At 55.3% G+C, this 11813-nt stretch overlaps 1 protein-coding gene across 8 annotated transcripts in view; it reads left to right on the top strand.

The window, feature by feature from the left end:
* B3GNTL1 (UDP-GlcNAc:betaGal beta-1,3-N-acetylglucosaminyltransferase like 1) overlaps positions 1 to 11813 on the top strand; it is a 97849-nt gene that overhangs the window by 83405 nt on the left and 2631 nt on the right. For 7 of the 8 annotated variants that reach the window (XR_007146728.1, XM_047832082.1, XM_047832081.1 and 4 more), the window contains 4 exons: positions 4082 to 4217; positions 4306 to 4374; positions 4720 to 4794; positions 11463 to 11565. Coding sequence is in view for 7 of the 8 variants with exons in the window: in XM_047832082.1 (XP_047688038.1) it covers positions 4082 to 4217; positions 4306 to 4374; positions 4720 to 4794; positions 11463 to 11543 (361 nt within the window). In the remaining variant the exon portion in view is untranslated. Of the gene's footprint in view, positions 1 to 4081; positions 4218 to 4305; positions 4375 to 4719; positions 5834 to 11462; positions 11566 to 11813 lie in introns of those variants that run through there. The other variant, XM_047832079.1, reaches the window with a different exon arrangement.

Raw genomic sequence — 11813 nt, 5'->3', positions numbered from 1 at the left:
GTGCTTGCCTGCAGGGTGTGAGAAGGCTGCAGCTTCTCAGCTGAGCGCCCTCGTCTGGGGAGGTCTGCCATCCACCTACACGGGGGGCTTGGTGCCAGTCTGTGTGACGGTCACGTATGGGGCCCAGGTTGCAGTATCCATGTTGACTCGGGAGGTCAGGCGTATTGTTGCATGTTGAAACTTCCGTTTTCCAGCTTTCAGCAGAAGAGCTCGATTTTGGTTGACCTGTGTTAAATCTGAATTTTTATATAATAGCTTTGGTGGGGCATCATTGTTTTGGGTTTATTGTCATGAAGCTGACTCTGTGCCAGTGTGATTTACACCCAAGGGGAAGAGGTCATGTCACAGGACAAAGCACCAGATGTGTGTGTGTCTAATCACAGTCTCCACGTGAAAAACCCCAACAGAAACAGTCCGCAGCTACAGTTGGAGGTTTTGTGCCACGTTCCAGTGACTAAGAGAAACAGGGAAGTCTGCCAGGGTACTGGAGTCACACTGGTAACCTTGACCTGACTCGGGACATAACACTTGACCACAGAAGACGTTGTCCCTTTAAAATGCAAGATGGACAATACTTTGGACCAGAAAACAACTCTGAATCAATTTCAAATGATTGCAGTCATACAAAGTATGTTTTATAACCACATAGAATTAAATTAGAAATCATTAACACATCCTAAAAGTCCAAAATACTTGGAAATTAGGCAACCAAGGGAAAAAAAAATCACACAGGAAATTAGAAAAAAATTTAATTTGATGAAACTAAAATGGTCACAATTTATAGAATTCAGCCGGAGCACACAATCCACACATTTGCCATGAACGATTGAAAACACAGTTAAGGCATCTGTGTGGTGGCCCCAAACATAAAATGCTTGTGGGTAAATTTCACAAGGTGTGTGTATGTCTGCAAAGTCTGCAGGAAATCCAGGAAACCCTGTAGGGCGGACGCAGGGGCGCCACCTTCGTGGTCGGAAGACTCAGTAACGTTGGTGCTCATTCTTCCCAAACTCGCGGTCCCAGGACAGGAGCCTGCTGGCTTCTTTGTGGAAATTGATATCTTGGTTCTGAAATCCTCGTGGAAAATTAAAGGACCCAGAATGGCCAAAACAGCCTTAAAAAGAGCAAAATTTGAGGACTCACCGCGCTAGATTTCAAGACTTACTCTGAAGTCTTACACGGCGGTCAGGAAACAGCAACAGCATTGAGAGAGATCAGGGAAACAATCCAGAAATACACTCAAAATTGTATCACAGATTGATTTTCAACAAAGTCTCCAAAGGCATTCAGTGGAAAAGGAAAGTATTTTCAACAAGTGGAACTAGATATTCACATGAGAAAAAAAAGAAAGAAAATCACAGACCATACAGAAAAACTAATTCCAGGTGGATCTTAGATATAAATACAGAAACAGCTAAAGTAGAAAGCATCTGGAGCAAACACTAGGGGACGTCTTCACAACTTCAGGGCAGACAAAAACTTCTCAGGATGTGAGAAGCATTCACCATTTAAAACTTCATAAAGTGGACTTGATAAAAATTAAAAACCTTTGCTCATCAAGAGACACCGTTCGGAGGCTGAGTGGCAGACTGCATTCTGAGAGGAGACGTTCACAATCCATGTATCTGAAGGGACCAAATGGGAGGCACGTACAGGACCCCGAGCACCCACGAAGAGAGGCAGAATACTTCAACAAACACAACATTTCACAAAACAATACCGTGTAATACGTAAATAATGTAAACCCACTACACCTCCAACAGAAGGGCTAAAGGTAACGTCTGCCGATTCTAAAGGGTGAAAGAGTGTGGCTCTACCAGAACTGTCATACTCTGCTCTCAGGAGCGTAAAAGTACATCCTGTCTGGAAACCTGGCATTCTTTAAATTAATTAATATCCCCGGTGCCCCAGCAGTCCATGTGTGGGTGTTTAGGCAAGAGACGTGAAAGCATCGTTCAACCTATTGCTGCTGATATAGCCAAGCACTGGGAACAACCCAAATGGCCATCAATAATTGAACAGATAACCACTGATAGACACAGGGACCGGGGTTAATGTCAAAGCAATATGGTCACTAAAGAGGCCAGACACAAAAGATGCTTTTGCGGGATGGTGCTTCCTGGAAGCGCTCCCACCAGGCAGAAAGCATGCTGTTCGACACCACAACTACTGCACAGTGGGGAGGAATTGCCGCTGGCGTGTGCACGTGGGACTGGATCCAGCGCTTGGTGACAGTAATTAGAACTAGATAGAAATTAGATCCATGACATAGGGGACATTGGGAATCCCCCCCATGCCATCAGGGCTGGGACATTGGGAACCCCCCCACACATGCCGTCAGGGGTGGGACTCCACCACATGCCATCAGGGCTGGGACATTGGGAACCCCCCCCCCCCACGGCCATCAGGGGTGGGACCCTCCCCATGTGCCATCAGGGGTGGGACGTCGGGGCTCTCCTCTGTCATCATCGCGAACGTTCCCATCCGTGTGTCCTCACCTTAGATTCTCAGAAGACAGGGGAAAGGGATCTCTCTGTAAGGACTCAGTGGTGGCCCACAGTGTGGCAGGAGCCCGCGTGTCCAGGAAGGACCAGCTGCCGGCCACTGGGCTTTGTCCCCACACGCCCTCATCTTGTTTGCATGGGATCACTGTCTTTTATGTTGAGAGGTTTCTCTCTTTTTTGCAGCGTGAGGCTTTGCCACCCACAACACAAAAGAAGTGATCTCATGTTAGTTTCTGTGTTGGATTAAATGCTTTGAGCTGTGAGTGGCAAAACCTCAGAGTAATGAGCTTTAATTACACCCCCGGGCTTGTTGGGAGTTGAGTTTCCTCAGACTCTGCCCAGAGGCCCCCCTGTGAGAGCTCTCCCGGGTTGTCCTTGTATTTTAAACTGGGGATGGCCAGCGGTTACCTCATTGGGCAATTTTCACCCTATTTCCCGCGGCCACCTTCCCAGCCCCACGGCCAAGGCCAGCACGGTGGGTGCGCGGCGGTCACGCCTTCCCCCGCGTCTTTCCACTTGGACCACATGCAATGGCTCCCTGACCGCACGCGCTGCCCGCTGCCCTTCCCGCGTGAGCACCACCTTCTCCTATGGCCTCTCTGACCCAGCGGCCGCCCGGGGACAGGAAGGCCATAGCGCGTGGGCACGTTCTGGTCTGTGGGTCGCTGGCCATGCTGCTGCGGGAACTGTCCTGTTTTCCATAAGGCACGTGTGTTTGTGACAGTTTCTAAATTGTATCATCACGTGCCGGCATCTCAGGACCCGGACACCTGAGCAGACTGGAGGTGCGGGTGGCTCCTCTGCATGGCCCCTTGCGCTGCCTCATCCCTGAGCTCCTGGGTCGGGGCTGGGGCACGTCTTCAAATGTCCACAAACACGCTGGGGCATCGTGATAATAAGTTTATTTATTAGAGAGCAAGTCGGGGAAGGGGCAGAGAGAGAGAGAGAGAGAGAGAGAATGAATCCCAAGCAGGTTCCAAGCTGTCAGCACAGAGCCCAACGTGGGGCTCAATCTCATGACCCTGGGATCATGACCTGAGCTGAAATCTAGAGCCAGACATTGAACCAGCTGAGCCACCCAGGCGCCCCTGCCCTCCAAATTCTTAGCGATGCTTTCACGCCTGTGATTTAGGCCCTTTTCACGTGTGACCACATTAAACAGGAAACAGTTGAGTGTGCCAGCCCCCCACCCCCGTAGTGGCTGGGCCTCCAGTCTGCTTGTAGCAAGGTGCCTACGGAGGGGTCCCCACGTGGACCAGGCGGGAAGCTCCCGCAGGAAACCTTCACCTCCAGGCGGCTCTTGGGACATGCCCAGGCTCTTGTGCTCGCCTGAGCTCACCTGACATTGGGGTGGCTACGTCCCCTCAGGCTCCCCAGGGTCTGTGCCTGGTGTCCCTTGGGTCCATGAGGATGCGGCCCTGAGAAAGGCATGCGCCACTGGGTGTGAGGGTGGGTGAGGCAGCGTGGCCCTCGTTAACCCTTCATTCCTTCAGCCAATGCCAGGTAGGGAGGAAGGTCTGGGGACAGCTGGGGGCCCCACCCACGTGGTTCACCCCCCCCCCCCCATGCCCCCACAGGACCACCATCTGGACCCATCGCGTGCGCTTTCTGGAAGAGTGGGCGCTGCCGCACTGGGCCACCTTCACCATCTGGAACGCGGGCAGGCAAGGCCGCCGGCTCTATCGCAGCCTGACAGCCGGGATGCGGCGCAAGGTGGGTCCCCGTCCCCCTCGCCGTCTTCCCCCTCCGCCCCACGCCTCCCACCCTCCCCGTCCCTGAGGCTGGTGTCCTGCACCCCCAGGTGGTTGCTTTCTGTGACGTGGACGAGAACAAGATCAGGAAAGGCTTCTATTGCCATGAAGACTCTCAGGTGCGTGGGGCCCAGGAGCCCCTCCAGGGAGGGCCTGGGTCACAGACGGGTCACCACCCCTACCCCGCCAGGAAACAGAGCAGCCAGTGTGCAGAACCTTCCTCCCCGGGGAAGGCCGCCTGCAGCCACACAGCTGCCAGGCCCAGCACAGGTGAACCCATTTCCTGGGCGACTCGGGCCCCAGAGTGACCAGTGTCCCTGCCTGGCCCGTCTTCCCACTGGAGGGGACCTCAGGGCCGGACAGGGGTGAAGGCTGCGGGGCGGCCACAGGTGCGCATGTCTGGCGCGTCAGGGCGTCCCGAAGGCCAGCACAGAGCCGAGCCCACGACGCCTCTCCTCCCTCAGGAAAGGCCGAAGCCTCGGGTTCCGATCCTGCACTTCCGAGCTGCACGGCCGCCCTTCGTCATCTGCGTGAAGCTGGTGAGTGTCAGCCGTGGCTGGGCTCCACTGATGACGGCGTGGCTGGAACCAGGCCCCAGCTGTGGGATCAAGACGTCTGACACGTGGCCAGGCATCCAGGCCCTTGGCTTGGGCCACCTGTCTGGAGCCGTGGTCTCGGGCCGGGGGTGGTGACCGCTGCTCTCGGGGGTCCGCTGGGGTGTTGGGAGAGGCTGCCATGGTGCCTGTGTAAAATGGGCTGCATTTCTATAAAAGCAACGTTTTTTGGAAACCTGCTCAGTGCCAGGCCTGAGGCACCTTCCGGGTGCTGATCGGATGCTGTGGCAGAGACGAAGGGTGGAAGGTGGTGGAAGCGTCCCTGAGACACCCCTCTGACCCAGCACCGTGGTCCCCGTGCCCAGGGCCGTCCCGAGAACCCTCTCCACCACATCCTCCCCACCCCCTCCGCAGGGTCCCGGGGACACGGGTGCCCGCTTCTCAGCTCCGGCTTTGTGTTGGGATCATGCAGCGGGGTCCTGGGGACCCCGGTCTGCTTGCCCGCGTCAGGCTGGCCTGTGAATCTACTTGCTGAAATCTGGCCGTGAGCCCTGGTCACATCCAGCCTGGCAACAGCAAGGGCACAGTCTGGACGTTCTCGTGCCTGGAGACCTGAAGGGTCTTGGGAGGCCCCACCCCCAGCCGCCACCCCCAGCCCCCACCGCCTTCGTGAGACTTCCAGCGGGCTCAGCCCGCCTCTCCTGCCAGACGTGCCCGTAGGGCCGCCTCTTGCCTTGCTGACCTCCAGGCACTCTGCACAGACTCTGGTGCCCGTCCTCCGTCCGTTAGAGCCGCAAACATTTTCTCCCACGTGGGACTTGCCTTTCCATGAAGGCTTCCAGGAAAGGTTACTTCCCACACGGGGACATTCATAACCTTTCTCTTATGATGAACACCTGTGTTCTGTGGAGGAACTCCTTCTCCGGGGTCGGAGAGCTGCATTCTCACTTGTATAAATATACATGTCATCTTTCACATTTGGATGCCTAGTGCACCCCAGCTACGGGGCCAGTGGGCTCAGGTTGGCGGGACGGGCATGCAGGGCCCAGTGCTTGCTGCGGGGGGGGGAGGGGGGTGCCACGGGATGGACGGGGACACGTGCCACCTCTTCCAGCAGCTGCCAGCCCGTGAGGCTGAGCTGGAGGCGCAGTAACCAGGGCACCAGGAGCCTTCGTGGAGGCGCAGTCTGTCCTGCTCTGAGCCTTGGGTTCGGGGAGGGGGCGCCCTTCTTCCCCGCTGGCTGCTTTAAGACCCTGTGCGGCCAACACCTCAGGTCGGGTGGGGCCGGTGGCCCAGGGAAGGGCCCCCAGGTGGGGCTGGGAGCACAGCTCCAAGGGGCTGGACTCTGCCTCTTGCTGGAGGGGCCATCCCAAGTCCCAGCCTGTGGAAACTGCCAGAAGCAGACACGTGTTGTCCCAGGCTGCTGTGCCGGTGCTGACCCGTTCCTCAGCGACAGATGACTCACTTACAAGGTGGTGGTTAGAGCCACGTGGCCGTGAGCCTTCCTGTGCGGTTTGTGCGGAAGCGTGTCCGTCTCTCGGAAGTGGGGGGTCACGGGGTCACCGTGTTCAATGTTTGGGGAACTGCAGTTTTCCACAATGTGGCACCATTTCGCGTTCCCACCGCAGCGCAGGGGCACCAGCGTCTCCACGCTGTCCGCTGGCGGTGGTGTTCCAGCCGTCCGGTGGCTGCTAAGCGTGCGTGGTTTTGATCGTGCATCTTCCTGACAACTGATGATGCCAAGTGTTTGCAGCTGCTTGTCGGCCGTGCAGGTGTCGTCCTGGGAGAAAGGTCTGTTGGTGTCCTTTGCCCGTGTTTTATCTGGGTTTCATCTCGTCGAGCCGGAGTTCTTCGTGTGTTCCAGATGCAGACACCCTCTCCTGTTCTATAGGTTCTCCTTTTTCTCTCTTGACGGGGTCCTTTGGTACAAAAAGTATTTCATTTTGACAAAGTCCAGTTTATCTGTTTTTAACTTAGTTGCTCATGTTTTTGGTGCCACAGCTAAGAAACCACGGCCAAATCCAGGCCCGCCAGCTTTCCCCCTGCATTTCCTTCTACGAGTGTCATGTGTGGTGTGCAGATGGCGGCCGGCCCCGTTCTTGGGCACGTGGCGGTCTAGCTTTCCGTGCACCACGGCTGCGGCAAGCTCCTGTCCCCAGCTGTCACCCGGAGGTTTTGTCCTGCTTGTCTGTTTGCCAGCTTGGCCCTGTTTATTTACTGCTACGTGGTGACAATCACAAGCTAGCCCCACACAACACACGCTTCTTACCTCACAGAGTCTGTGGTTCAGAAATCAGGCACCAGAGGTGGGGCCCAGAAGCGAAGCTGCTGGTGAGGTGCCAGCCAAGACGCGGTCACATGGGGAGGCTTGCCCGGAGCAGGGTCAGGACTGTTGGCAGAAGCCAGACCCTGGAGGATGTCGGACCAAGGGCTTTAGTGCTTTGCTGGCTGTTTCTTGCCACTTGCCCCGCCCCCACCCCCATCCCCACCCCCTCCTGCAACGTGGCAGCATATTCTCTCCAAGCTGGCAAGGGGCAGGGTCTGCTAGCAAGACGGACCAAGTCACACAAGTGACGTCCCACCCCTTAGCTGTGTCCCATGGCCGGTCCTGCCTGCGCTCCAGGGGAGGGGGTGACACAGACCCACCTCTGCCCACCTGGCTTTGGGTTTTCTGGTTTGAAAGCAGTTTCCTAAAAGGAAAGAGGCTGTTTAAAGCCAAGGTAAGCAAGGTTCCAAGTCGCCAGGGAGACTGGATGGATAATTATAAGGTTGTACAGGGACACTTCGATTCTGCACAAATGTACACGTAATTTTTCAGAGGAGACGAGCTCTGCTCAGAGTCTACTTCTCTGGGACCAAAACTGCCGGCAATTAGAACGCTCCCCACAATGAAAACCCCTCCTGGCAAGCAGGCTTTGGGTGGGAGGTGAAGCTCTTTTCCCATCCCTCACTCTGTGTCCCTGGAGGGACCCCCACAGGCACCAGTTTCTTGTATTTTCGGCCAGAGTCAGCCAACACAGACACAAATGTGTGGGATTCCTCTAAGCAAATGGCAGCATGTTATACATACTTTTTCTGTATTTTGCTTGTTTTACATGATGTATCTTGCAGATTATTCTGTATGAACCCGCTGGTACCATCTGACTGTTATCTTGTTTTTAATGTTTATTTATTTTGAGACACAAAATAATGTTCATTTTGTGACACACGGGAGCAGGGGAGGGGCAGAGAGAGAGGGAGAGTCCCAGGAAGGCTCCGTGTTGTCAGCACAGAGCCCAGTGTGGGGGCTGGATCCCAGGCTCCCCTGTCGTCGTCTTTTAATCAAGCAAACTTCCTAGCACATCTCAGCCTTATCCCCAAAGCCCCAGGAAGCCAGCCTCATTCAGCCATCCCCACTGTTCCCGTGCGGTGTGTCCCCCAGTGTGTCCCCCATGTGGCTATCCCCCCATTTGTGTCCCCGTGCAGCCGTCCCCCATGTGGCATGTGTCTGTGTGCCATGTCCCTGTGCAGCCTCCGTGGCCGTTGTGGGTTCTGTGCTCCCAACTCCCCCCGCCCCCAACATTGGGAAGCAAATCCTAAATTCCAACGTTATTTCCCAAGAAGATAAAAACCTTACAAAATTTACTCTGAGACAGAGATGTCACACCCAAAATTCCCCACACCCATCTGGTCGGAGGTCCCTGGGGCCTTCTGTGTTCTGCTCTTCCGTGGCTTGTCGGATCCCTCGCTCGCATCGGGGGGCACCTGCGTGTCTCCGTGCGGCCTGGGGCCCCGGGGTCACACACGCTCCCTCTGCACAGGCGGGAGGCTGGCGCGGCTCCAGCCTGCGCGGCTCCAGGGGCGGTTGCCCCTCAGGGCCCCCCCACCACCCCTGCTCCTGTCGGGGGCTGGACAAGTTCCGGGAGGAGGAACCCCTGGGGATTCGTGTGGTATCCGCACACTGTTCGCTTGTACGGAGGTTTCACCCCTTATCATCCGGTTAAGTCTCAACACACCTTTAGACCATTTTTATCATTTGCTATCAAACATACTGGTGCAGTGAATATATACGTGGAATTTTGCTCTGTCCCAGGAGGGGGCGGTAACATTCGCCCCCACCGGTGACCCTCCCTGCCCGCCCCCTGCAGCGTGGCCAAATTCCGCCATGTTTTCACATCATGGGGGAAGGTCTGTAAGGCCTTGTTACGGGTACGGAGGGTGTCTTTCCACAAGTTTAAAAGGATCTTTATTTCCCTTTTGGTGAATTATCTATTCATCAGCCCATTCTTCTATTGGTCTGTTAGTATTTTCTTTATATGACGACAAAAGCCTCTGTGATAGGTCTTGTGAATTTTTCTGTCATTTGACTTTATTTTTGCCTTTTAGGAAAATTTGTTTAGATATCAAATTAATTGATATTTGTATGGCTTTTGGAGGTTTATTCGTTCTAAGACATTAATTCCTCAATGTGAAATTTTAAAGCACATTCTCCAGGTTTGCTTCTGAGATTTCTGCTTTTTACTTTATCTCTGACCACTAGGATTTATTTTGCTGTAAAGATTAGAGATTCAGGAGCACCCGGGTGGCTCTGTCGGTTAAGTGTCTGACTCTTGATTTCAGCTCAGATCATGATCTCACGGTTCAGGAGTTCGAGCCCTGCATCGGGATTCTCTCTCTCTCTGCCCTTCCTAACCCCCAATACACACACACTCTTAAAATAAATACAAATTTAAAAATAAATAAACTAGGGACTCAAAGTTTTCTTCCCATTTGGATGCCCACTTGTCCCCAAATAATTTGGGACTATTTGGGGAATTCCTATCCTTTCTAATAAAGAGACACTGTATTTTTATGTTGGATCTACTTCCGGACTCTTGGTCTACAACTGTCTGTCTGTGCACCAGCACCGTTAATTCCTGGGCTTTATGGTATTTACCGTTTAGGAAGACAAGCCTTCCTCCACTCTTTTTTACAATTTACCTCACAATTTTCTTTTCTGGATAAACTTTTTTACTGTGAACTACTAACACATTCAGACGATGGCCTACACATGGCCCACCACCTGCTTTTATGAATAAAGTTTTGTTAGAACACAGCATATTATGACCACCAAACGGTCAATGTTACTGTATGGCCCTTTAAGAAACACTGCAGACATCTGCTCTAGAACGTGCTGCACAGGTTAATGTTGTGCCCAACAAGTGGCCCAACCCACGTCAGAAAAAAGCCTTCCCGCAGAGCTGCCCCGATGCACATAATTTCTTTGCTAATTATTCTGCCGTGTGTGTATGTGTGTGTGTGTGTGTGCAACCCCAAACCATACGGTCTGATGCTGTTTCTGTAGTTTGTGCGAAGGAGACTAAATGTCTGTGCTGTCACTCCACATCACCTCTGAGGCAGACTGAGCGCCCTTTCTTGTTGCCTTGCGGCATTCAGTCGTGTGAATGTCACACTGACGCCCGTTTCTGGGTTTATCCAGGAGTGGAAGTGTGGGTCCCGGACTGCACCCCCAAGGTGTCCTGTCAGGGCCAGCTCCCCGAAGCTGGGGCTCAGGAGGGGCTGTGGCTCTCGCTGTGGTTTTAGCATGCGCATCTGAGTGATGAGGCTGAGTGCCTCCCTTCTCTGGGACGCTTCTGATCGGGCTCCCCCCACTTGGTGGGGGCAAATCTTCCCCTGACAACTTCTAGAAGTTCTAATGTCTCTGGTTCCTGATCCTTTGTTGGTTATGTTAATTTACGGAAGCGTCTAACTTCAGTGGCGTCTTGTTGAGAGGGAGCCCCCTCCTCCATTCCTCTCTGGGCCATAGTGGAGCTTGGCTGGCCTTCCTTTGAAAGCTCCAGGCGCAGAGATTACGGCGGGGGGGGGGGGGAAGGGGGCGGAGCTGAGAATGGACAGCAGGTGGAGGAGAGTGCAGGAATTTCGGGTCTTTCCCATTTAAGCATTTCTAGCGGTGCCCAGTGGTCAAGGGTGTGCATAGCCAGGCTGACCCCCATGCTGGGCCCAAGGACAGAGGAACCCAACGGGGTGAACACTGGGCCCCTTGCATCCGGCCAAAGGCCTGTGGCATCTGGGACAGGCCACCAGGTGAGGGACTGGCCGGAGCCACAGCTGTTTCCCACTCAGGGAGCCATGCGGCCTGGCCAGAGCCAACACAGGCCAAGCTGAAGCATTATCAGCTCTGGGGTCATCTCAGGGAGCTCTTGGGGCCACAGGTAAGCCCTGGATAGAGACTGACTCGAGGGTCCTCTCCCCAGTACAGGGCTGGGGCCAAGAGGCCAGAGGGGTCTGCTGACAGCTCCTGGAGTCCGGGCTGGGGCCTCTGCAGCAGGGGCAGGGCATGGACGCGGATACGTGGAGAGAGAAGGAAGCCGGGTGGCCTGGACCAAGGGGTGAAGGGGACAGCTCCCTTCTGCAGGGAGGGGCCAGGTTCCAGCTCGGGGGGGGGGGGGCGCCTGGGAGGATCCCCACCCCCCACCTCCCACCTCCCATCGGTGACCAGCAGGACTTTGTGGCCAACTCTGGCAACATCCCCACCCCGTGTCCGCCCCTCCCCTCTTAACAGAGAAGTTCACAGCAGAGCACCTGGCAGGCAGGCCCCCTTGGGGGGGATCTGTGGGGGCCACAGTGTGGGCCGGGGAGCCTTGATTGAGCCAGACTTGCTGTTCCTCCCACAGGACCTCACCGGGGGCGCGTTTGAGGACAACCTGCGGTCGCTACACCTGCAGGAGGGCCGGGACTTCCTTCACTTCAGCTGAGGGCCTGGACAACTGCCTCCAGGTGCGCCAAAGGCCCCCAGCAGCCACAGCCCAGGAGAGAGATCGAGGGCGCCAGGGAGGGTGGCCAGTGGTCCCCAGAGGGAGCACGCCAAGCGGGAGGTGGCACCGAGTGCGTGTGGGGCTGGCCCTTCACCTGGAGGGCACGCACCTGTGTTTCTAACCAGGGTCGGGTGGACACGCGGTAAAATGAGGGGCCGTGAGCCCACGGCCTGAGGAGCGTGTCCCTGACCGCCTGTGGGGCGCATACTC

Source organism: Prionailurus viverrinus, chromosome E1 (assembly GCF_022837055.1).
Source record: "Prionailurus viverrinus isolate Anna chromosome E1, UM_Priviv_1.0, whole genome shotgun sequence".
Lineage (NCBI taxonomy): Eukaryota > Metazoa > Chordata > Mammalia > Carnivora > Felidae > Prionailurus > Prionailurus viverrinus.
Note: the sequence above shows the minus strand (reverse complement) of the source record. Positions and strands in the feature narration are given on the sequence as shown.